Source organism: Phyllobates terribilis, unplaced genomic scaffold (assembly GCF_046119375.1).
Source record: "Phyllobates terribilis strain yellow unplaced genomic scaffold, ASM4611937v1 Scaffold_9__5_contigs__length_417890890, whole genome shotgun sequence".
NCBI classification, from domain to species: domain Eukaryota; kingdom Metazoa; phylum Chordata; class Amphibia; order Anura; family Dendrobatidae; genus Phyllobates; species Phyllobates terribilis.
The window spans coordinates 141,968,713-141,996,224 of NW_027362769.1; the positions used below are offsets into that span (position 1 = coordinate 141,968,713).

The window sequence follows — 27,512 nt, forward strand, 5'->3', positions numbered from 1 at the left end:
CCTCCAAAACCACATTCTCCACCATTACGGAAGATCAAGTTTCCTCTTTACTCTCCAAATCACACCTCACCACCTGTAAACTTGACCCAATCCCGTCCCACCTCATACCAAACCTTACCACTATCTTTATCCCAGCCCTAGCCCACCTCTTAAACTTGTCACTAACAACTGGTGTCTTCCCCCTCATGCTTCAAACATGCCTCAATCACACCCATCCTCAAAAAGCCCTCCCTTGACCCATCCTCTCTGTCTAGCTATAGCCCCATATCACTTCTCCCCTATGCCTCAAAACTACTGGAACAACACGTCCATTCTGAGCTGTCCTCCCACCTCTCCTCCTGCTCCCTCTTCGACCGCCTACAATCTGGTTTCCGACCGCACCATTCTACTGAAACTGCACTGACTAAAGTCACCAACGACCTACTAACCGCCAAATCTAAGAGACACTACTCTGTCCTCCTCCTCCTAGACCTGTCATCTACCTTTGACACAGTGGACCATTCCCTCTTACTACAGACTCTCTCATCTATCGGCATCACAGACTTGGCCCTATCCTGGATCTCCTCATATCTAACAGACAGGACATTCAGTGTCTCTCACTCACAGACCACCTCCTCATCTCACCCCCTATCTGTCGGTGTCCCCCAAGGTTCAGTTCTAGGACCCCTGCTCTTCTCCATCTACACCTTAGGCCTGGGACAGCTCATAGAGTCTCATGGCTTTCATTATCACCTCTATGCTGACGACACACAGATCTACCTCTCTGGACCTGATATCACCTCCTTACAAACCAAAATCCCACAATGTCTGTCTGCTATTACATCCTTCTTCTCTGCTAGATTTCTAAAACTTAACATGGACAAAACAGAATTCATCATCTTTCCGCCAACTCATTCAACCCCCCCAACTGACTTATCCATCATAGTCAATGGCTGCCCACTCTCCCCAGTCCATCAAGCTCGCTGCCTTGGGGTAACCCTGGACTCTGAACTCTCCTTCAAACCACATATTCAAGCCCTTTCCACTTCCTGCCGACTCAAACTCAAAAATATCTCCCGGATCCGCACATTCCTCAACCATGAATCGGCAAAAACACTAGTGCACGCCCTCATCATCTCCCACCTTGACTACTGCAACCTCCTGCTCTGTGGCCTCCCTTCCAACACTCTCGCACCCCTCCAATCTATCCTAAACTCTGCTGCCCGACTAATCCACCTGTCCCCCCACTATTCCCCGGCCTCTCCTCTCTGTCAATCTCTTCACTGGCTCCCCATTGCCCAGAGACTCCAGTTCAAAACCCTAACCATGACATACAAAGCCATTCACAACCTGTTTCCTCCATATATCTCTGACCTAGTCTCCCGCTACATACCCGCACGCAACCTCCGATCCTCACAAGATCTCCTTCTCTACTCCCCTCTTATCTCCTCCTCCCACAATCGCATACAAGATTTCTCCCGTGCTTCCCCTCTACTCTGGAACGCTCTACCCCAACACATCAGACTCTCGTCGACCGTGGAAACCTTCAAAAAGAGCCTGAAGACCCACCTCTTCTGACAAGCCTACAACCTGCAGTAACCACCACTCCACAAATAATGCTGCAAGACCAGCTCTACCCTCACCTACTGTATCCTCATCCATCCCTTGTAGACTGAGCCCTCACGGGCAGGGTCCTCGCTCCTCCTGTACCAGTCGCCATCACATTGTGTTCAAGATTATTGTAATTGTTCTTGTATGCATACCCCTTCTTCACATGTAAAGTGCCATGGAATAAATGACGCTATAATAATAAATAATAATAACTCGGCAGAGAGGTTGCTCCAAACATCTTGGAGAACTGACCCCAGATCTTCTGTGTGAGGCATTCATTATCTACCAAAAAAGACAATTACCCATTAAAAATTAACTTTTAATTTAAACACACTAAAATAATGTACTCAATAGTACAGTTGGGACAAACTAACATATAAGAAAGGAGACAGAGGGATCTAAAAGGTGAAAAAGGAATAGAAATAGTGTCAGCTAGGCCGTAAATAATACGTTATAAGGGATAATAGACTAATCCCTTTCTGGCAGTGGAGTATATCAGCCCCCAATATTCAAATAGTGCCCCCACTGTACCACGGCTATCCTTCACCTAGTCCCCAAGGAACCTTAATAATGCAATTCAATGAGTACACATATGAATTTTGCAAACAGCGTCCTCAGTAGCATATTCAGCAAATATCCAATAATGACATCAATGGCATATAGAAAGCTAAATGTCCACAGTAATACTAACACCCCAATAAGTCAAAAAAATTGAGGCGTATGGAAATGTAGTCCACCAGCATGCAGAGTCATGTAAGACTCAAAACAAAAAAAAAGTCCAATTAAATCTTGAAATAAATATAAAGTCCAGAATTTTTTCAAAAAGCCATATCAGATGACCAGTGTAAAGCAAAATAATAGTCCAGTAATCACCAAAACAGTTACAGGAAATATAGATATTAGAGGTGCTGATGGATACAAAAATGACAGTGTCCCAAATAAAGAAAATCCAATGAGAAAAAAAAACAAAAAACAAAAAAACACGCTGCTAGTCAGAAAAAACATGTATACATGTAATAAAAATCAATGGACTTATCTTGTTGCATCCAAGAAATGTTCAGGCTGGTATAAAGGCAAGTTCCACTTGTTGATCCAAAGGCATTCACAAATCCTTTTGTCTCTTCACGTAATCCCAGACAGACTACGTAATGTGGACATCAGGGCTTTGTGGGGACCATATCATCACTTTCAGGGTTCATTCTTCTTTACACTGAAGATAGTTGTTCTTCATGACATTGGCTGTATGTTTGGGGTCGTTATCCATCATGCAATTCCATCAAGGAGGCGTCTAGCTCCAAATTTATTCTGCAGCAGGATAAGCATCTGCCTGCATTTCTTACCATTGAGGACACCATTTATCCTGACCAAATTCCCAACTCCATTTGTTGAAATGCAGCAAAAACTTGCAAGGACCCTCCACCATGCTTCACCGTTACCTGCCGATACTCGTTATTGTACCACTCTCCAGCCCTTCAGTGAATAAGCTGCCTTAGGTTACAGCTAAATATTTCCCATTTTCACTGATCAGTCCAGAGAAACTACAGCCAATTTTCTGCATCCCAGTTCCTATGTTTTCTTGCTTATTTGAGGACTTCGCGTTTTTTTTCTATGACAAAGGTATGGCTTTTTGGCCACAATTCTTCCATGAAGAGCACTTCTGGCCAGACGTTTCCGGATAGCAGATGGTTGTAGTTGGGTCACACTGGCTGCTGCCAGTTCCGAGCTGATGCCAGTGCAGGACATCTGATTTCTTAGGGAAGCATAATGATGCACTAAGTTACCTTGGCCGACCACTCAGTCTACGGTTGTCAAAATTTGCCCATTTCTTGGCGAGTCTTCAAAAGGTCTTTAAAAGCAGATCTTGAAACTCCAGTCTGCTTTGAGATCTTTGCCTGGGAGAAATCTTGCCAATTCAGTATAACTACCTTGTGTCTTGTTGCTGTGCTCAGTCTCATCATGGTGTATGATCTGTGACATGAAACGGTATTCCATAACCTCACCTTTGTAGCAGAGTTTGTCTGTTCCTCACCCAGTTTTAAGATTACTACACTGTTTCGCAACCTACATATGAGAATGACCATCATTATCACTTATCTGGTAGAATTGGTTACTCATACAACAGACTGCAATCGCACAAAATCCCTCCTAATTTCTTAAAAGTGTACCAAGAAGAATTGATGCTGTTTTAAAGGCAAAAAGGTGGTAACATCAAGTATTGATTTAATTTACATTTCTCTTTTGTTCAGTTTGCCTTTTGTTAATTGATAAAAAAACTAACTATTAAAACTTCTATTATTGAAAGTATTCTTGCTTTGCAGCATTTTTTCCACACCTACCTAAAACTTTAGCACAGTACTGTATATACATACTATTTTTTACAGCTGTTTTATGCTTAGATCCATCAGAAAAAAAAAATACTAAATTCCTAGGCAGAGTATGATAGTCAGGAAAAGACCTACTCAAGTAAAAACTCTGCAATAAGTGTAATAAGTGCTTTTGTATAAATCCTGGAGGAAATCTCCAGTCAATGACCCATAGACCTGGTGATTGCATGAGGCCCGATCAAGCATGAAACCATAAAGGACCGAGAATGCTGTAATGAACCATCCGACCCCCTGCCAGTCCCAATAAAAAGGGGACATAAAATACATGCAAGACGTGTAATTTAAGCCGGCTGCCAGAATGCAGAGGAGCTGGATTAGACTTTAAAAGGAGCCATGTATGTACGTCTGATCAATACCAGCTCTGGGGTCTGTAATGCAGATGTGTTGAAAGTCTTTTTACATTTCATTCATGCTTCATGGCGTTCCACTTTGCAGACAGTAACATGGAAAAACTTAATGAACCTTATGTGGAAACCAAACCGAGCAATTCCTTTCATCCATGTGCATTAAAATACTTGCCGATAGCTATCAAACATGTGTGTGTGTGTATGTGTGTATGTGTGTATGTGTGTGTGTGTGTGTGTGTGTGTGTGTGTGTGTGTGTGTGTGTGTGTTTGGCTTGGGTATAAATGCACTTAAAACTAAAATAAAAAAATTTGAAATTAAATAAAAAAATAAAAAATGAAGACCTATGTCTCTATGATAACAGACTACACAAACCGTTGTCTGATTCTGCACTGATCATTGTAAAAATGAACGTGCATCAGCAAAAAGTAGGGGGACAGAGGGACCATGTAAATACAAAAATGGTAGATTTTACTTTTTTTTTCAATTTTGCATGCATTGGAACAATAGTGAGTTGAAAAGTTGGACATAGTCAAGGCTATAGAAGTGCACAAGCAGGCTTACCAAAATTTAGACAGCAAAATGCCTATCATTTAAAGATATATTCACATTAGTTTCTTCTAGCACAGTATGTGAAATCTCTGCATTGCAGTCCGCCTGGACGTTTCTTCAGTCTCTTCTGTGGGTATGTGCTTTCATCTCTACCTCCTTGGTGCGCTGCCAATCACTGCTCGGCATCTGATCTAACAGTCTCTGATGCAGCCGAACTTTGCTTGGCAAAGTAACGCCCAGTTGGTCTGCAGGCAGAGATTTCTCATAGTGCTCAACAGAAGAAGCAATTGTGAATAGCTCTGCAACGGAGCGACGCAGTGTAAAATAGAAAAGAGCAGTAGAATCTGGGTAACTCGTGGATATTTATAAGAGATAGCTCACAAATTTATTTTTTACAGAAGTGAAAGGTCCTCTAATTCTGCAACTAACAATACATTGCAACCCAGAAACCACAGAAAGTAAATGGTAGAAATTTTGTTTAATAAAACTATGAAGAATATTCAAGATAATCCCATGTCAATCATTGTGCACTGTTTGGTGGGGGTTACAGAGGTCTACAACTGCAAATCTGAATTTGTCACTTCAGCTGCAAGGGAGGGGACGAGATTCAGGGAGTGACATACCTCCAAGCAGCTGTGAACTGTACAGGCAGACCCCTACCCAAGGCCATGCGGCCTTTTGTGTTAGATACTATAATTCAACACCGAGTTATGGGAATACGATACATCCCATTGATAAACCAACTAGATTTTTGGAAACCCAAAAGAATGGGGAATGTCACCCTAGCTTTCAGCACAGTCCAGAGCATAAGGAAAGGGAGATAAACAGCACAGCCTTGCAGGGGCCCCTAGGGCCCTGGTGTTTGGTATCCATGCGTAGCAGGGGCCCGGCTGGGTCCGATGACACCAGAACTGACTCCCTAGGACCGTCCATTAAAGAGGTATAGCCCATTTTAGTTTTTGGGAGTTTGTAGCTAGGAGAGAACAGGGGTGGAGATTTGGGCGCAGCCAGGAGGCAGGAGTGGAAGTGATCCAGAGAACAGAGGTTAAGAGCCCGGCAGCGCTGACTCCATTGTCTTTTTTCCTGGGGAGGCCGTGACATCACGTTGTGTGGAAGCCGGCAACAAAGAGGGCCTGCAAGCCTCCCATGTGGCAGCCCTTCCCCTGAAAGTCAGGTCATCCATCTGACCGGTAGCCGACTCTTAACAGCTTTATATCTTTTGTACCCCCTACTATTGTGTTTTCAACTCTGACCATTGTGTATGTATAACCCTTATGTATATAGTGTAATGTCTAGTGTGCCCTTACGGCGATTAAATATATCATTTAACCTTGGGCTGCTCTTATACACGAACTCTCACGTCCATTGTTCGGTCCACGAACACGTTACCGGGCGGGTTTCTAACCCGATATAAGTCAGTTATATCTAATAGAAACTGGTGGCAGCTCTACCAGGCCGACAAGGTTGTGCTTCTCTGGGGCTTTTGAAGGAGACTCAGCCTGTCAGGGGTGTGAGCAAGTGTGGTGCCACGTCAGCGACTGAGTGGACCACCTCTTCTCACTCCCTGGTGCCTTCCTGTACCCGTGTGAACAGGGGGTGACTGTGTAGAACTGCACCAATCTAACCTTATACGTCACGATGGTGCAAAGGGAAGATCCGTATCACGTGATCAGTCAGACGTAAGAGTGACGTCCGGCAGAAGGCGGGGGTGTGGATCCATCACAAGTGGTGGCAGCGGTGGGATACTGCGGGGTCTCTCTGGTTCCATTTCTTCACAAAACCCAAAAGACAAAAATTATTTTTGGCCCCAAATGCATGCATTACAAAAAAAAAAGTCAACCCCTTTAAGGAAACAGTTTTGCAAACTCCAGTGAAATTAATCAGCTAATTAATCAGCTCATTCATTAGCTCAGATCGCCTGCGGCTGTGGGCAAGTCCTGAGCGGCACTACGTAAACCTGCTGTGCCAATGTGATTTTCATCACCCATGATATATTACGAGGGTAAATTACACAAGCAGTCTTTCCACAGTGACATCATACCTACGATTAATGCAATATCTGAGGCAGCACCTTACAGTATACCCCACACACAGATTCTGTGGCTGCAGCGCAGGCTGAGACATGCAGAAAAAAAAAAACTGCTGTAACAGCCAAAAGGTGGTTCCATGTGCACAACATAAAGGAGAGTGCCAAAAACCTACTCAGGCTATGTTCACACGCCCAGTAATGATCCGTTAGAATGGATCCAGCAGCAATCCAATTGCAAAAAAGTTGTGCAGATGGAACTTTTTTGTCCGTTTTTGAATAACTGATCGCTGCTGGCTCCGTTTTTTTTTTTAAATTGAAGTCTATGGAAAATGGATCTTTTAATCAGCTGTCCATTTTTCTTTCATTTGTAACGGATCCGTTTTTTGCTTACTGGATTCAGCAGAGATCAGTTATTTAAAAACGGATTAAAAAGTTGTGCAGTTTTTGCCAACGGATTACTGCTGGATCCGTTCTAACTGATCACTACTGGACATGTGAACATAGCCTAATACAGGAGCTGAACACAAATCCCCAGGGGAGACCTCTGATGGCAAGAATACTACCATCACTTGTGTGGCACAATTGTTCAGCATCTAAAGCAGCCAGAGATAGAATTGTAGTGTCGTACTAGATAGCAGCCACAGAACTGGGCAGAACATCACACAGCAAACCAGGAACAGTCGAGACGTTCTTCTTGTGAAACAAAGGAGGTTTTGTCTTGGCTCCATCAATTTTTTTTTTTTTTTTTTGCTTCCCCTAAAGGACAAAATCTTCGTCAGGATTGCAGGGGCAGGAGGAAAAGGTCTCAAACTCCATTCATAAGGCGAGAACTCATTAGGATTGTCCGTCACATGGAAACCATTCATAATCCAGAAAATCTATCTGAATGATATGCCCATTTATACATATAGGATATATCTACTGCACCAATCTCAAGAATGGGGCCCCGTTGCAAGCAGCTGTCAGCAGGGAGGTGGATGCGTATGCACTTGGGATCCACATCCATCAGACATTTATGGTGTGTCCTGTAGATAGGCCATCATTGTTCAACATGGTAGGATCCCTTTAAAAGAAAATTCCAGGAAAAATAAAATTAGGTCATGCCACGTGTAGGGCCATAGGATGCAGAGAACAATATAAGGCAAACGCCTTCAGGCCCTTCGAGTTTCACTTTGAGACAATTAGTTTTACAACAAGGATGACCATAGAAGGGTGGAGATCTGACTCCGTAGCATAGTGTGTATGGGTTCCGGTGCCTAGGGTAAGGCAAGTATTGGGTCTCAATCTCATAATCCCGAGGCCTCTTTTAAAAACAAATAATTGTGGCAGCCATCAGAAGAAAAAAAAAATGTACATACCCTTAATCTGAGCGACCAAGTTGTCTTCTCTCCGCTACAGCCGGAGGACTACAGCACAGGGAGTGGTAGGACATTAAGTCCATGGCTCTGCTCTACCACAAGATCTGACCATCTTGGCGTCATGTTGATTCCAATATAGATCAAAGTTGCCCTTGCCAAGAGCTCCAGACAAAAGTCCAGATCTTAAATCTGTTGTCTTTGCATTTACTACAGTCACAGAAAGTATAATAAATTACTCACATTCCACAATGAATCAGAAGTAAGAAATGCAAGAATATAAAATATTCTGGATCATTGGAATGAAATAAAACGCATTCTGGAAGACACTAAAGTAATTCACATCACATTGTTTTTTAGGCACGTTGGCTTGGTGGTATACAGGGGGAGTATTACCCAACACATGCCCGTAGATCCCTAGGTACCATAGACATCCAAGTAAGCCAAAAGAGGTTCCCTTTGGGCTATGCCAGGCTGGTATACTATGAAGCACCATTTTCCCACTATATTGAAAAGTATAATGCAGTCTTTTTTTCTTTGTAGTCAATGGCTCACAACAGCATAAGTCAGATGCACGTCTCGGGGAATACTCCATGCCTAAAAAATGAGATGCAAAGAGATCCCGATATGCTGACAGAAGGTTCTCACCATTGGTATTTATGGCTCAGATATTTCTGTAACTGTCAGACTTGGATGGAGAAATGTGCAGCCACCTCTCCGTCCTATGGCCGCCTGGCGGAATGTGGATTAGGGGACCACCTAATCATGAAGCTAGACATGAGGTTGGGATCTCAGAGTTTAGATACTTACAACCAAAAGATCGAAATAAGCCTCTACAGAATAATGTAAAAGCTTTTTTGCTCTTTGAAGTCCAGCTCAAGAATGAGACTGAATGCTGAGCAGATGACAACAGCGGAGCCATGGACGAACAAGCAGACGTGCTGCACAAGGCGCAGCTCCTCTGCACTGAATGTTGGGACTCCTGTGCCTTAATAGATCAGCATTAGTCCTACAGAGCTGGTGAACCAGATGATGCACTGGGAGGTCGCCAGATCTCTATAGTACAGTGGCTAATAAATATGTTAGGACACCGTGAAGGGGATGACTAGAACGTTGGAGGCTGCACATACTGGAGAACCAGCATTAATTGATTTATTCTAACCACTCCGACAATCCAGGAGAGTGAAAGGTGGCTCCAAGACTCACTCCAATAGCCATGAGGTTGTGCCATTAACTGCGTGGAGACTGCGCCAGTCTGTGTAGTCTATAGGATAAAAGTCTTGGGCAAACTGGCATTGGCAACGCTTGTGCAAAAGATCTGAAGCTTTGGTCCTAAAACTTCTTCCCCCATGCCCCGGATCTCCAGTGAGCACCACTTGAACAGTGTCCTCGTCAACATGGCGCCGATAGAGTCCAATCCAGTGGTAAAGCAATGACCCACACACTCCCTGCCCTACCACTCTTCGCAGACTACTGTAGGTCTACAACCTATACACCTACAACCTATAGGACATCAATGTTCCGGAGCAGACGGCGCAATGACATCACTGCATGGTGTTTCCCGCGCAGGACTGTCGTTTACACAAGTCAGAAGTGGAGACTGAGGCTGCGAAGAACGGAAAATTATCAATAGGCGATTAGGTTTAGGTCTTATATTATATTTAAAAGGCAATCACGGGACCTTATTCGTTTTAAATGGGGGGTATTATTAATTCTGACGAGGGCACTCTGGAGGCATTATAAACTTTTTAAAAGGGTAACTTGGGGCATTATAACCACCAAAAAAAGCACAAAGGGTATTTTAAAAGGGACATTATTAGGGTATGTGCACACAAAGTTGTATAGAGTTATTCATAAACCTAAATATCAAGAAATTACATAAACCACAATTCCCTAATAAAGCGATATATTTCCAATAACAGAGCTCTTGTATTCCTCATGTATGAGCAGAATAGACGTTTTGTATGGTCGTCTTTATATTTATATAGGAAGGTGTAAATCTGAGTTTAAGCTTCATTTGGAGACTACTACAGCTGCAGGCAAAGCGCCTGCCAACGAGCCGCGGGAAATAAAGCTATAATAATATAATAGTACATTATTAGGGAATTGTATCAACTGCAAATGTTTAAAGATGAAGCGACACACTGAAGAGCAATTTAAGTCTATTTTATTGAATGTTTATAGCATAGCTCTCGAACAGATTGACACCAGGCCATCACATGGTATAATTACGGCCAGCACTCCGCTCCGTGGCCTGGAGCCATATTCAGCCTTCATCTTACTTGGTGGGCCAAATGACACAAATTTCTAGAGTTAATGGGTATATGCAAAGTTTCTTCAAAGAAGGGTTAACATTTCAACAAAGTGGTCCCGAAATAAAGCAATTATCTTGCCGCTCAGGTGCCCCAAGGCAACTGTCAATATCAGAGCCAGCACCTGAGTATCTGCTCGGAGCCGCTGAAAAGGAAGAGTGAAGACCACGGATGGTGCAACATAGAGACAGTCACATCCAAATACTTCTAATAAATTTCAAAGCAAGGACAAAAATTAGTTTTCTATTGGAAACAGCTTCAAGAAAGGCTCCTTTTTTGGCTGTGTGCCCATGGAGCAGTCTTGCAGAATTTTCAAAGCAGAACCTCCAAGTTATTGAGGAGTTTTGAGATTTAGAGAAGGATTCAGTTCAGTTTCTACTCCAAAACCTCCTCAAAAGAACCTACGAGCACATAGTCTTTGGAGGAGCTTTTCATTTCATGAAGCAGTTTTGAAAAGGTTTTTTCCTGAAGAATTTTTTTTGCAGCGGTTTGATTGAACAGTGCTTTAGTCCGAAGAGGTTTCCATCAAGAGATGCTTCATGGAGTATTTCATAGAATCATAGAATGGTAGAGTTGGAAGGGACCTCCTGGGTCATCTGGTCCAACCCCCTGCTCAAAGCAGGATTCACTAGATCATCTCAGACAGATGTCTGTCCAGCCTCTGTTTGAAGACGTCCATTGAAGGGGAACTCACTACCTCTCGTGGCAGCCTGTTCCACTCATTAATCACCCTAACTGTCAAAAAGTTTTTTCTAATATCTAATCTGTGTCTCCTCCCATTTAGTTTCATCCCATTGCTTCTAGTCTTTCCTTGTGCAAATGAGAATAAAGATGATCCTTCTACAATGTGACAGCCCTTGACATATTTGTAGACAGCTATTAAGTCTCCTCTCAGTCTTCTTTTTTGCAAGCTAAACATTCCCAAATCCTGCAACCGTTCCTCGTAGGACATGGTTTGCAGACCAGTCACCATTCTGGTCGCTCTTCTCTGAACTTGCTCCAGTTTGTCTATGTCTTTTTTAAAATGTGGTGCCCAAAACTGTACACAGTATTCCAGATGAGGTCTGACCAAAGATAAGTAAAGACCGATAATGACTTCACGTGATCTAGACTGTATGCTTCTGTTAATACATCCCAGAATTGTATTTGCCTTTTTTGCTGCTGCATCACACTGTTGACTCATGTTCAGTCTATGATCTATTAGTATACCCAAGTCTTTTTCACATGTACTGTTGCTTAGCTCTATTCCTCCCATTCTGTATATGCTTTTTTCATTTTTATTGCCCAGATGTAGTACTTTGCATTTTTCCCTGTTAAAAACCATTCTGTTGGTTGCTGCCCACTGCTCCAGTTTATTTAGGTCTTTTTGAATCCTCTCTCTCTCTTCTCTAGTATTAGCTATCCCTCCTAGCTTTGTGTCATCAGCAAATTTAATCAGTTTACCCTCAATTCCTTCATCTAAATCATTGATAAAGATGTTGAACAATACAGGTCCCAGGATGGAGCCCTGTGGTACCCCACTTGAGACATTCATCCAGCTGGATGTGAAGCCATTTACAACCACCCTTTGAGTCCGATCACTAAGCCAGTTATGAATCCACCTAACAGTTGCCTGGTCCATTGCATACTTGGTCATTTTTTCAATAAGGATGGTGTGAGATACTTTGTCAAATGCTTTGCTGAAGTCAAGATATACTATATCTGCAGCATTTCCCTGATCCACCCAGTCAGTGATTCTGTCATAGAAGGAAATTAAGTTAGTCTGACATGACTTGTTAGTTACAAACCCATGCTGACTCTGGTTAATCACTTCATTCTTATCCATGTACTTACATACATGTTGTTTAATAATTTGTTCAAAGATCTTTCCTGGTATAGAAGTCAGACTCACCGGCCTATAGTTCCCTGGGTCCACCTTCTTCCCCTTTTTGAAGATAGGAACAACATTTGCTCTTCTCCAGTCTTCTGGGACTTCTCCTGTTCTCCAAGAATTTTCAAAGATTATGGAGAGTGGTTCTAAAATTTCTTCTACGATCTCCTTCAGTACTCTGGGGTGTAATTCATCTGGACCTGGAGACTTGAACTCATTTATGTTAGCTAAATATTCCCTCACAATCTTTCTGTTTACAGATAACTTGGATTCCTCTATTCCTTTAAAAGGACAGTGAAGATCAGTTGATGTTACATTTTCTTTCTGAGAGAAAACAGATGCAAAATAGGAATTAAAAAGTTCGGCCTTCTCAACATCCTCTCTTACCATTTCTCCATTTTCATCCTGTAAAAATCCTATAGCATCTTTGACTTTTCTTTTACTTTTGACATACCCCCAAAATCCTTTTTTATTGCTTTTGACATCTCTTGCAAGCCTTAATTCATTGTCAGCTTTAGCTAACCTGATACGTGCCCTGCAGGATCTGCAGACTGCATTATAATCTTCTTTAGATATGCCTCCCTCTTTCCATTTAATAAACATTTCTTTCTTTCTTTTTAGCATGTGTTTAAGTTCTGTGTTCATCCATCCTGGTTTCCTTAAATGCTTCCCATTCTTCCTACTTTTCGGGATTGTTAACGATTGTGCTTTGAGAATCTCATTTTTAAAAATTTCCCATCCTTCCTGGACATTTTTGTCCTTAAGGACATCCAGCCATTGGATCCCTCCTATTCTCTTTCTGAGTCTCTTAAAATCTGCCTTTCTAAAATCTAACCTTGAAGTTTGAGTCTTCACATGTCTTCCTCCTCTAGTTATCCAAAATTCTATAATAGCATGATCGCTGCCTCCTAGGGTCCCAGCCACCTTTACCTCCTCAAACCATTTCCTCCCTGTTTATAAGGATTAGATCCAAAGTAGCAGATCCCCTTGTTTTCTCCCCTACCTTTTGGAAGATAAAGTTGTCAGCAAGAGAGGATAAGAATTTGCTTGACCTGTTAGTTTTACTTGAGAGAGATTCCCAACAAATGTCTGGATAGTTGAAATCTCCCATGACCACTACGTCATATTTTTTGGAGAACTTGGTCATTTGATACATAAAGAGTTCATCCATATCTTCAGCTTGCCCAGGTGGCCTGTAGTAAATGCCTACAATGGTGTCCTTTCCGTTGTTCTCTCCTTGTATTCTTACCCAAACAGTTTCCACAGAACTCCCAGTCTCTGAAGCTTCAATCTCTGTGCAGATATACGCTTTTCTAACATACAATGCAACACCTCCTCCTCGTTTATCAAGTCTGTTTCTTGCAAATAAGTTGTATCCTTTTAGCCTTTTATTCCAATCATGTGTATCGTCCCACCAAGTTTCAGTGATTCCAATGACATCATATTCCTTTTCCTGCATTAGTAGTTCCAATTCTCCTTGTTTGTTGCCCATGCTTTGTGCATTTGTATAAAAACATTTTAGTTTGTGATTGGTTTCTCTTCCTCCCATATTTTTATTATTTAGATTTTTTTGTCTTTGTTCTTCCTTTCCACTTCCAGTAGCAGAGATCTCAATAGTATTTGTCAGCTGTATGGCTTTTTCTGGCCTTTTGCTTCCCTTCCCACATTGTTCTAGTTTAAAGCTCTTCTGATGAGTGTAGCAAGGCGACTTCCAAATACATGTTTTCCAGTCTTCGTAAGGTGCACCCCATCTCTAGCAAGTAGTCCATCGTATAGGTAATTCATTCCGTGATCCAGAAATCCAAATCCTTGTTGACTGCACCATCGACGTAGCCAGTTGTTCACCTGTAGAATCTTATTCCACCTCATTGTTCCATGGCCATCCACTGGGAGGATGGATGAGAAGACCACCTGCGCTCCCAATTCTTTCACTTTCTTGCCTAAGTCTTCAAAGTCACTGCAGATGGTTTCCAGGTCCTTTCTTGCGGTGTCATTTGTCCCCACATGTATTAGCAGGAATGGGTAGTGATCTGTAGGTCTTTAGAGTCTTGATATCCTGTCAGACACATCTTTAATTTTTGCTCCTGGAAGACAGCACATTTCTCTTGAGGTTATGTCTGGTCTGCAGATAGCGGCCTCTGTTCCTCTTAACAGGGAATCCCCCATGACCACCACTCTCCGTTTTTTCTTCACAACATTCTTCTTTCTCCATCCAGGAGGATTCTGAGGGCTTACAAGGTTATTCATTGCTGGCAAAGTCTTATTTTGCTGTATTTCTTCATGGTTCTCCTGCGTGAGAGCCTGGTACTGGTTCCTGAGCAGTATGGGTGCTGACTGCCTCTCGATCCTCCTGCTTCTCTGGGTCACATGCTTCCATTCCTCTGTTTCGTCAGGTGCAGTTCGAATTTCTTCTCTTTCTGAATCATGAAGAGATAATTCTGCTCTGTCTAAGAACTCTTCACCTTCCTTAATGATTTTCAAGGTAGTTAACCTCTATTCTAGATTTCGCAACTTTTCCTCCAACAGGGACAGAAGCTTGCATTTCTGGCATGTGAAGTTTGGCTTTTCCACTGGCAAGTCTGTGAACATGTAGCAGGATATGCAGCTCACCAAATGGCTCCTGGACTCTTCCATGTTCTTATTGTTAATGTTCTGAAAACAGTGAAAAAAGCTTAAAAAAAAAAGCTTCAAAATGCGCACGCCAGTAGGCGCGCGGTTTACCGATGTCCTCTTTTCAGCTCCAACAGCCAAAATCCAGTGTTCTTTGAGCTCGGGGAGACTCTTCACTTACCCCAAAATGCAGTGGGAATATGCAAATTATCTCCTCAGGACTCCTCCCCTGGTTTACCGATGTCCTCTTTTCAGCTCCAACAGCCAAAATCCAGTGTTCTTTGAGCTCGGGGAGACTCTTCACTTAACCCAAAATGCAATGGGAATATGCAAATTATCTCCTCAGGACTCCTCCCCTGGTTTACCGATGTCCTCTTTTCAGCTCCAACAGCCAAAATCCAGTGTTCTTTGAGCTCGGGGAGACTCTTCACTTACCCCAAAATGCAGTGGGAATATGCAAATTATCTCCTCAGGACTCCTCCCCTGGTTTCAAAAACCCAAATAAATAAAAAATGCTAAAAAACCTGAACATATAACCAGCAAATCAATTTAACAAAATAAATTAATAGGAAGAGTATTTTAAGTGTTTTTTGAGTGGTTTTTCAGGCCCACTACAAAAGACTCCTGAAATAACTCAGTGTGCACATAGACTAACATATCTATTCAATTTAGGTGAAATTCTTCGTTAATGAACATTCAGGCAGTTCTATCACATTACAACTCCAGCCCAAAGTATTTCATCCCAGGACACATGCATATTACCATTTTTTGGGGATTTTTATTGTGGAAATCTTAAATACAGGGAAACAAGAACTTTCCATTGGTCCATACTGCACCTGTATGGAGCTTACATTTTAAGGCATAGCACAGAAAACAAAGAGCTTATGGTACAAAGTAAAAGCACTCGGACTTGGGTTAAATTCAGGTGTCCATGAAAAAGGGTCAAATTGTGATGTCTAGACTGACCGCGGGTATCCTGACCCGAAATCATCGGCCTCATATACACCCATGAAGCTTCTGCGTTCAGATTAGGAGACTTGCGGCCGGTCCAGACATCACAATCTGTACTTGGACCATGTTTCATGAATGTCTGAATTTGGCTTCAGAGTGGGAAAAAAAAATTGTAACGTAATGAAAATTAAAATAACAAAAAAAAAAGTCCTTTTCCCTTAAGGCCAACTGAGCAAAATGGGCGACTTTTTTATGTCTTTATCACGATTACAAAAATCTCAGATAAAAACATGAAAAGCAAAAAAAAAGTTAAAGTTTTATGTATATTCAGTCTAAACAATATGGAGAGAAAAAAAAATACTGGATTGTTTCTTGCATTCGTGTTCACAATTTTATTCCCTGTATACAAAGGCCTACTATCCTACCATAGTAAGTACAATAGGCAGATGTGGCCATTTATGAATTTAGGTGGGGGACAGAGGAGAAGAAAAAAAAAGTGAACCCATTGATAAAGATTTATTGCTTGATCATTACACAAAAAAGCAATAAATGCCTCAGACAGGGAAAGAAATTTCCGACAGAAAATCCCAGATATGTAAGATATGTGCAAGTGGGAGTCGTGACTGTGCAGTCTGGAAAAGAAGATCAGAGAGCAGAAAACAAATCCTTATCACTCGTGTGGATAAAGCGAGGAGGAAACATCAGAGGCATCACACAATCTTTAGATCTATCTGCTACATCTTAAAATAATGACTGTGGACCCCAACCTAACGGACTTGAACAAATAAAACCCCACATCCACTTTCTATGGCTGCTGGAAAAATCATCATTTGGCCGGCTACAACCTCAGCCAGCTCTCCCGTACCCAAGAGTACTCGCTCTGCTGACCACTCTAGTGTTCTCTACGAGAGAGACAATGCTGGACATTTCTGGTGGAGGCCAACCAATATTCACCAAGAACAAAAAGGCCAACAATCCAAAATTTGACATGCTGGATCCTTATTTTCCCTGACCTCTATCGGGGAAGAGTCGGGGCCCCCATACATAATAGGCTGTCGTCTGAACCCATCAATATCGGTGGATTTGGCCAACGCTAGTCTGTGTTAGACTTAAGAGTGTCCCTCAAATTAATCCCAGCTACCAACAGTACCACCAAACTAAGAACTAGTCTGATACAGACTGATTGCTGCAGATATATCACCTATCAATCAGGTTTGTCAGAACATCAACTCCTAGCACTGAACCAAGGCCAGGGATAAATAGGCTCGGGAATTAATCAACTCAACCATTTAACACATCAGTAAAACAAATTATCCAAAACCAACCTTGATTCCGGTTATTCTTTACACCCTCTCGGCTTTTCTTTAAAACGGCTTTTAACATTTTTGCAGAGTTCTGTAACAGAAAAATATATAAAAAATATTAATACGGAAAGTTATCAGCATCCAACATGACCATTATTTCTCATTCACGTCAGAACGGTATGAAAACATTTTCTACTGAAATTCATGAAGAATCTGGTTGACCAAAGATCTCCCATTGGACATTGAGCGTAATCCGTGGCCAAATAAACTTTAGGGAAACAACCAAACCAATAAGATGAATGTGTGTGGCTAGGCAGAGAAACAAAGACTGAATGGCCAAATATTATCGGAGCCACAATGGCTTGACATGCAAAGTCTTATGAACTATGCCTCAGTTCCTGCCATAGGTCCTTACTGAACCTCTGAGTAACTGCAGCCCAACACTTATAGGTGGCATTGTCCATCCCGAGAACCCCCTACGTTCGACTCCTTCCCTTCTCTATAATTTTCTTGTATCAGACATACACCAAATATTTTTTTGTTCCACTTTTTTTCATGTGGAAGGGCGCAGCTTACAAAAAAATAATAAATCTGCATACCACATGCTATCAGAGTTTGAAGCCTAAACCCAAATACTTTGAAGTCTTAAGAAAAGACATAAAAAAAATGGCAAAACTCCAAGGCTATAAGAAACACAAAGAATAAACATGAAAACCTCATGGGGAAGTTCACATATCTGGTTAATATTATATCAACTGATTTATTGCGAGAAGGATCTGAAGGATATGGAGATAATGACCTGGGGAAGTACTGCACTATATAGGGATAGAGAATGGAAAATTCAAAGACTTCAAACTTCAGAATCATGCACTTTATCGGTAGAGGAAATTAAGTCTGGATCTGAACGTTTAAAATTTTGCTTTATCCAATATGCTCCAAAAAAAAAAAAAAAAAAAAAAAAAAAATCGCACAATTGCTCCCTTAGCAGGAAATCTTTTGGTGGTCCGGTCTTCATTTTGCTACAAACTGGCGCTGAATTAGAGATGCACTACACTTTGAAATCGGAAATGTAAAAACTGCAATTGGCAAGCTGCAGTTTAAAAAATAGTTTGGCTCATAGACCCAAGAAGTCAACCTTCCTCTATGTGAAATTCAGTCTTGGCCATCTTGGATTAGGAATGGCCCAGTAGACAGCTACACAACTACTAAGTGGAATTATTGGTTACCTAAGGGAGAATGTTTCTGCTTTTGGAGAGTGCCAAGCTAGGCAAATCAAATCTCCTGTTTTGCACCGATGAGTGGCAAACACCCCGAAACACGTGTCTGCAAATGGAGTTTCAGGTTTGGCTTCTTATCCCAAGTCATGTGGCAAGGCTCATTAAAAGGTTGACTGACTTTTAATGATTGCTACATCCAATAGGTGGTGTCAGAGATCAACTCATCTTCCTTCTGAAGAGGCCATTTGAATATTTAAAATTCCCAGAAGAGCATTGGTTGGCCTATAAGTCTCCTTACACAGGCTTGGCATTCTCCACAAGGATAAAAAGTCCCCCCCCCCCTTAATAAGAAGCCTCTCACCTAGCCAAATCAGATCTCCTGCTTGTAACTTAGGAGGGGTAAACACCCCGAAACACGTGTCTGCAAATTAAGTCATGTGGCAAAGGCCATTAAAGGGTCGATATTGACTTTTCGGATTGCTACATCTAATAGGTAGCGTTAGAAATCAAGTCCTCTTCCTCTCCGAGGAGGCTATTTGCATAGCTACCTACGGTATCTAAAAATGGACTCCAGTGGATTCCAAATATTAATTGTTGATAACGATGTAACATTAGCAAACCAGATCTATGTAGATTTTTAGGCAAAGATCGAAATGAGCAAAGTGCTCTGATCCTACAGTGTTGGACCACACAGCGCACTACCACGTGTAATAATTACCCATCTGGTATGGACATTACCTATAATATACTGCACTTGGTCAGACAGGCCTTGTTTGGATAGCTCTGACCATATCACTTTTAGCTGTTCCAGATCATCTGTGATTACTCTGGAGCCTGAAGCAAGTACATCTGGATGCAACTTCCATACAAAAGAATCACCTGGTGTCTGATCACCGCTAATAGGTCCTTTGTAATGATTATACTGTTTGGTCCTGATACAGTGTTCTAGGGGTGCATTTTTACATTGGGCAATTATTGTTTAAGCAATGAACCATACTATGGGAACAAACGACTTGTAAATGAAGGTAGACAAGTTTTTTAGATTGGACGAGAATCGTGTAATCATTTGTGATCATTCAATTGCTAAATCGAAGAGTGTTCCCTTCTTCAAATTTTGAAGCCAGATTGTTGTTCGAGAGAACAATCTCCATTTACATTGCACAAATAACAAATGGGGTGGCACACATTTTTCACCTTAACGATTTCACGCACGATGAACGAGCATTTTTGCACATATTTAGCAGCCGATTTCACATTACAAAATTTATGGAGAGCGAAGAGCTGTAAACAATCGAATTTTAACAATTATGGCCCGGTGTTAATGCACCTTAGCGCTCGCCAAGAGGTCCAGAAGCAACTATTGAACTCCGGCTGGTAACCGCACCAGACCGGAGGTAAATTCCTCAACCTCATCATCTTGCACAAGGTCAAAACACTGGGCACACGGGGATTACCGGATCTAGCAATCTCACATCATTGGTAGCTAATCACATAAATTTTGCAATGAATATCGCACATTACTCATAGGAGCCCTAGCCATCAGAGCCTAATTTTAAGCCCAGCCATGGAGGTATATGCCACCATCCCCTCGAAATCAAGTTGTTTGCTTAAAGGGTTTACAAAACTCATACGTCTCACTGAAATAAAAAGGGAAAAATCGCCTTACTGAATTGCTTTGAACCAAAGTAAGTGTCAGCTCCAGCTATCTATTCTAAAGACAACCTGTCACTTTCCATATATATTTAATTTATTTTTTAAATTCGATATAAATGCCGCTCTTCTCCTGAATCTGGAGTGTTTTTTCTTTTCTTCCTGCACCTCTCCGTTCCTGTGGCCCTGTGTTTCTTGCATATCAATCTGCTTGTTAGCCAAGGGGGTGATCCTTAAGGAGGACCACACCCACTTGCATAAACAAGACTACATTTAGATGCAGGAAAGAGAGGGCCATATCTTGGGAATAGATCGGCACAGAAACAAAAGAAAAACATCGCCGGATTCAGGAGAAGAGCGACATTTACACCAGGTAAAAAGAATACATATTTATGGTGACAGGTTCGCTTTATTCCTGAATATCAAGTAAATGGTGCGACTATGCATGCTTTTGTTGGATGACCAATGTTGCTCTAAACAAGTTCCTACCAGCTCTATGACCTGACGATAGACAATGCAGCTCTGCGAGATCCCATCCGCTATACCACCGGCAGGTAAGGTTTAGCCTTAGGAAGAATTGCATCTTTTACTCAATAGCAGATTTGGCAGAACTCTTTCACACACTATAATTAAGGATGACAGGACAAGGAAACTATAATTACACGAATTCCAGAGGTCCGGCCTGCAGAAAATGAATGTATGTAAGGGGCCTAAGGGCTGGATCAGCAGAGACTGCGCTCTGAGTCACGTTGTATTATTAGGTTTTTAAGCTCCGCAACTGCTCTTTGGTACAAGAAAAACTGTAATTCAAGGCTCGAACACACACTAACGTTAATTTAGACTTCCTAAGCCAAACCTGGACGGACGCACACAAAGAAAGGAGAATAATATAATTTAGACATAGTATTTTCGGGGCATTACATGGCTGCCACACGAGTCCTGGACCAGCAGGATGGGAATTATACATAATTATATTCTTCCAGTCCAGATAAATAATTGGTGGATGTTTTCTTTAAGACGGAAGAGCTACATGATACTTATATAGTTATGTAGCGCCGGCGTCCCTGCCCTCTGCTAGGCAGGGACGCTGTTCCCCTCACCCCTCTGCTCCGAGCCCGGCGTCCTCCTCCCGCTCTGCTGGCAGCGCGCGCTCCTTCCCGGCCACTGTGCTTAGGGCGCGCGCGCTCCCTCCCTCTTAAAGGGGCCGCGCGCGCCGTCCTAAGGAGTCCCCGGCCAATGGCCGGAGGACTTCACCATATATAAGGCACCTCCTCCAAAATGGAGGTGCCCGAGCAATGTTGTTGCACTGTTCACTACTCTGCTTCAGCCCTCAGGTCCCGTTGCCAGTTACCTGCCAGATTCCTGCCAGTTTGCTGTCTGATTCCTGCCTGATATTCCGCTTACCTGCCTGCTAGCCTGAGGTCCGACGGTCTGCCTACCGACTCCTGTCAGCCTGTCTAAGGACCAGCTTGCCCGCTCACCTGGGAGCGCTCTTCTGCTACCTGCCTGCTAGCCTGAGGTCCGACGGTCTGCCCTCCAACTCCTGTCAGTCTGTCTATGGACCAGCTTGCCCGCTCACCTGGGAGCGCACATCTGCTACCTGCCTGCTAGCCTACCTGGAGGCTCCGCCGTCACGTGCTGTGACCACCTGCCATTCCAGAGACTCCTGCCCGCTCACCTGGGAGCGCACACCTGCTACCTGCCTGCTAGCCTACCTGGAGGCTCCGCCGTCACGTGCTGTGACCACCTGCCATTCCAGAGACTCCTGCCCGCTCACCTGGGAGCGCACACCTGTTACCTGCCTGCTAGCTTACCTGGAGGCTCCGCCGTCACGTGCTGTGACCACCTGCCATTCCAGAGACTCTCGCTTGCTCACCTGGAAGCACATCTACCATCTGCCTGCTAGCCTACCTGGAGGCTCTGCCATCACAGGTCGTACCTACCCTTTACCCAGAGACTGCCCCGGTCACTTGCCGTGACCTCCTGCCCGTTCATCCAGAGACTGCCCCGGTCACTTGCCGTGACCTCCTGCCCGTTCATCCAGAGACTGCCCCGGTCACTTGCCGTGACCTCCTGCCCGTTCATCCAGAGACTGCCCCGGTCACTTGCCGCGACCTCCAGCCCGTTCACTCAGAGACTGTCCCAGTCACCTGCTGTGACTGCCTGCCCGTCTTCCCTGGTCGCCACCCGCTCCCTTACAAGGACCGCCCCCTTGTATAGTAGCTCAGAGGTTCCGCCTCCCAGACCCGTTACAAGTTATACATGAATATAGCGGATATACATACCACTGACGGATGACCCACCCATTGCTCATACCAATGATTAATGATAACCAAACCACAGGACAACAATTAGCAAAGGGATGAATTAAACAAGCGTTGACTGGGCCATTACACAGAGTTTTACCCTCAGCCATGGCTTTGCGTCATTTACAAAACTATATGGTCGGTGATTTGGGAAAACAGAGATGCCATTTTCATATTATCAGAGACAAAGTTACAAAAAAAAGAGACTAATAGGAAAAAAAGGGAAGAGAGGCAAAAAAAAAAGTTAACCGAGAAACTCAAAAGTTGCACTATTTTTGGGCAACCACCAACTTTTGCGTATGGTGCAAAGTTGGATCGTTTTTTCAGAAATATGGAACACTTTAGCTAGCAGCTTTTACAAGTGTCCTTTATGGAGTACTGAAGCCATAAGTGCAACACGTAGGACAGAGGTGAGCAATTTGATTCGAGTTGCCCTTGTCCGGTCCTCCGTGGCAGTTAGTCTTCACTTCTGTGGCAGACATCCTGGGCACCTTTGGAGCTTACTAGACGCCATGAGTAATAATTAGTAAGGCCTAATAGGACCTTTTGTGCTCGAGAGGCATCTATCATGCCAGGTGTGGGCAACACAGAGGGAAGAGGGAAAGGAAGCCCAGACACTAGGGAAAGGGGGAAGTGGAGACCTCCTAGTCTGGTCTAGTGTCACCCTGTGTCAACTACCGTCCCGATATTGCCTCTTCAGCAATCGCCGCACGCGTGCCACGCCCTGTCTTTCCCCGGCATATGGCTAAGGCTAGGGATGGGAGGAGATGAGCACTAGTCGATCTCCACTAAACTTTATAGACAACAAGGGTAGATAAACAGGGGGAGAATGCTTAGCTTTAGACGACTCCAGATGAATGCGCACACGGCCTCAAGCTCTAGAGAGGACAAAGTACTGCTCTTGCTAAGCCTTCACAAGTTGAACTGAATATAGCCGGCACCTCCCTCTCAGACACACCAGGTATATATAGACCCAGGCCAGGGAGCTAATTATCAGAGGGAGGTAGCCGCTAGGTCCTAGAGACAGCCTCTCATCTAAGAAGATGTTTGTAATGCCAAACATAGAGATCTCCGGCAACCAACTGGAGGGTGACTGTCACCTCTGATACACCCGTGACAGCATCAAGGATGCCAGTTGCAGAAGTGGAAGCCGGCAGCCCATAACAGGGCAGCGTGAAATAAGTTGCTCATCCACCATAGGACATCAATAATGCCATTTAGCGAATGTGTATGACGACACACATCGGAGGTACCATATACGACCAGAAGTACCGGTACTTCCCAACGTCTACCGACAACACACTCTGCAAAAGCTTTGTGAATAAAGGTCTTAATGGCTTTCATACATGGCAACTTTTCAAAATCGTATTGCAGAAATTTTTCCCATAATCATTTCTCGTTCTTGTAAGTTACACCTCTTCCACCACCTGGTTACCTGCCCCCTAAATGTGTGCCTAGGCTGTGGAAGCTGTTCCTCAGCCTGATGGTGAAGCATCTCAGAGCCCCGACGAGGAAACCTTCCAGAAAAGGCTGTGGGAGGCTTCTGCAGCACCAGGGAGTTTTGCCAACTCTTCTGGGAGTCCAGGAGGTCTTACTCTTTATATGGGAGCCTCCTGGACGTCCTTGGTTTAGTTGGCAAATATATAGTTTTTTTAAATTCTTGAATAAACCTAGCATTAAACATGGGACCCCAGGGCACTCAGATTTTGTAGCGCAGGGGACACCAGGCTGTAGTCACCTCGTCATGGGCCAAAGATATTCCGTATGTCGATGCAACTACTGTGTGGATTAATATTATTTTATATTATTATATGATGATATGACCTAGCAAAAGCATTAAAGGGGTAGTCCACACTTTTTTTTTACATTTAAAAAATGCATGTATTTTGGGATAAAAAATTTTTGCAATTGCTATTCATTTAAAATTTTACACCGTTCAGCTTGAAGAGGCTCTTTCTTTTACAGCAACTTTGATGTGGTCTGTGGTCAAGTCAGCTGAGAGAAACTCAGAAAAAGAAAAAGATTACAAAAAAAAATAAAAAAAATAAAAAATTGATACAAAAACTCCCCAGCAGACCATGATCGCTAATGGATTAGGCCATCAATGCTATAGTCATGGACAACCCCTTTAAATAATTCTGCAGCCAGCAACAGACAGTCCATAGCTTCGGATATAAAAGGCAAACTGTGCAACATTTTTAATTAAACCGAATGGCAAAAGTTTTTGTTGTTTTTTTAGCTTATTTACAGGCATTTAAAGAAAAAAATAATGTCCCCAAAAGGTGGACAACCCCTTTAAAACACCAGACAGAAATTTATTGAAATTCTCATACTTTAAACTTCGAACCTCAAAAGCAGGAAAAATATAATAAAAATACTTTAAAACAATAGAAATACCTAAACCCAGACAGTGTTTTCACACAATAAAACAGCTTATTAAAATTTTATGACAGACTGAACAGAAAACTTATGATTTGTGGGCAATAAACATCACAATGGAGCCTGCCTATAAATAAGAGCCCAATGACATTTTTTGCTGAGGTATCCCCCTCCCACCCCCATCATTAAAAAAATGACTTTATTAAACTGTGACTCTGGAACAAAGATTAAAAGCAGAGAAAAAAAAACTCTTCCAAAAAACTAACCAATTTCCGAAACAAGCAGAGATGGCCTGCAGCACTGAACATGTAAAGTCAATATCCTGCTTCCTATCTGCAAGTCATCAAAACCTCACATAAAAGAACAAATGTGGAGACCAAGGGGACTTATTTAACCCATAAATGGTCAGGTTATTTTTTTGAGGAAAAAAAAAAGAAAATCTAAATAAAAACAATAATGAACATAGTTGAAAAGATGAGAAATTATGTCTCGTAACAGCCATGCATCCATAAAAGATATTCTTTAAAGGGGTATTCCCATCTCCAAGCTCCTATTCCAATATGTAGTAGGTGTAATAATAATATTAGCAATCAACTCCAATTAGAAATGTAGTATTATTTTTCTGATTCGCTGTCTTTCCTCATGTACAGGGCATTACAGGACCTTAGGTATCCATGGTTATGACCACTGATATAGTGACAGCTAGTTGCGAGTGGTCGTAACCATGGATACCTAAGGTCCTGCAATGCCCGCACATGAGGAAAGACAGCGAATCAGAAAACTATACTATATTTCAAATTGGAGGTATTTGCTAATATTATATACCTACTCCATATTGGAATAGGATCTTGGAGATGGGAATACCCCTTTATCTAATTTTTGACAGACTGCTATGAGCAAGAAAGCCTACTCCAACCACAGATCAAGATTCCCATCACGTAATAAATTATTTCTTACACTACTGTTGTGCACTGACCTCAGTTTTGTCGGGTGAGGTGGCCAGGGCTAAAAAATGACAGCTCTCCCTTCTAAAGAAGACCGTCATTTGCCATAAATGTGTATTTTACCTGATGTAAATGCCTCTGTTCTCCGGTATCTGGCGTAGCTTTTCTTTTCATCCTGTGCTTCACCGTTCCCGATATATGGCAGCTTTTTCCTTGTAGATAATTATAGTCTTTATAGACAATTGGGCATGGTCCTCAAGATGACATCCAGAAAGAAGAGTTGAGGACCATGCCCGCTTAGCTAAAAAAAGACTAGATTTATATACCGGGAAGACGAGGCCGTATTGATAGGTCCTCTAAGTCAATGGGGGATGGAGAAACTGCCCAACACAGTTAAAGCCTTAATACTGTTACTTCTAAAAGTATTACAACTAGAATCATGAATATTTTACCGTTTTTATCAATGTCATTGTTTCACAACTTCATATAGGACAAACTTCTATTAACCTTATAACTTGCATAGGCCTTGTTGGAAAATAAATGCATTTCATTATTTTTTCAGATTTCCAGTGACTTCTTGTTTTAATACCAGAGGGTCACATCCCTACTGTGCCACTTCCTTTTCTGTTTCCCACATGCTCAGCAAGTCCAATATCTACCCTGATCATCTCATTCCATTCTTATCACTAAAAATACATCCAGACCACACACCACCCCGACATTGAGATAAAAGGGACCTGGCTTATTGTGCGGGCGCACACGGAATGCGGGTGACTAGTGTAATACTAATGTAAGCAGGTTCTAATTCTACACGACACATCGCAGAGCACTGATGTATGCGGATCATTGTTACTCGGCCTCACAAAAAGTAATATCAACAGTGTAGTAATAAGGATAGGAATCTTGGGTTTCAACATGCCCAATCCTTTTATTTCAAGGGTTGATCAGTCGCTACCAGAGTCCTTGTAGAGTTCATGCACAGACTAATGTCGGCAGCAATCACGGATATTGACGGGTTCAGCCGACGATCTAATGTGTAGGGGGTGCCGGTCAACTGATAGTCGGGAGAGATGTTCATCATACATGTCAGATTTTAGACGGCCGATCCCATTGTTCTCCCAGAGATAAACTGCTGTCCGACGTATCAGTTTGCATCTTTCTCAGCGATGACCGTTGGCCGAAAGATCGTCCGTTTGGCCAACAGCCATCTAATGTATATGGCCAGCCTTACTACCATATATCCCATTCACAAGACGTGTATAGGAAGGTTGAAAGGAAAAGCTGTTGCGGAATAGGTGTTTGGCCAACAGCTATGCTAAATGTATGTCTAGCGTCACAGAAATATATCTCATACATTACTATGTACTTGCCATCGCCCACTGCAGTATGAATAAAAAGCCAGAGGGCAAAATGGATGGATGATATGGAAGGGGGAGGGGGCAATTGACTTTATATTTCTTTTACAGCCAGACATTTAATCAAATAATACTAATAAAGTGAGAAAGCGAGCGATAAAACACACGAAACGCGCGTCAGGCATTCTCTGGGGACCATCTACCCTCCTTTCCCCTCTCCTGCACTTTCCTAGGTAAGGTTTGCCCAACTGTTATACTTGTTTAGTGCCACTTGGCAGCTTGACTATTATCATTATTTAGACCAACAGCATGAGCACCCTTCATATTGCTGCTATTTACAACTAAAGAACCCTTTTAGG

The 27,512-nt window shown here is 42.7% G+C and overlaps 1 protein-coding gene across 3 annotated transcripts in view; it reads right to left on the minus strand.

The window, feature by feature from the left end:
- The window catches only part of TANC1 (tetratricopeptide repeat, ankyrin repeat and coiled-coil containing 1), a 201,844-nt gene that overhangs the window by 118,177 nt on the left and 56,155 nt on the right, over nucleotides 1–27,512 (minus strand). For all 3 annotated transcript variants that reach the window (XM_073647121.1, XM_073647119.1, XM_073647118.1), the window contains exon 2: nucleotides 17,324–17,393. In XM_073647121.1, the coding sequence (XP_073503222.1) occupies nucleotides 17,324–17,381 (58 nt within the window). In that variant the 5' untranslated portion in view covers nucleotides 17,382–17,393. The remainder of the gene's footprint in view (nucleotides 1–17,323; nucleotides 17,394–27,512) is intronic.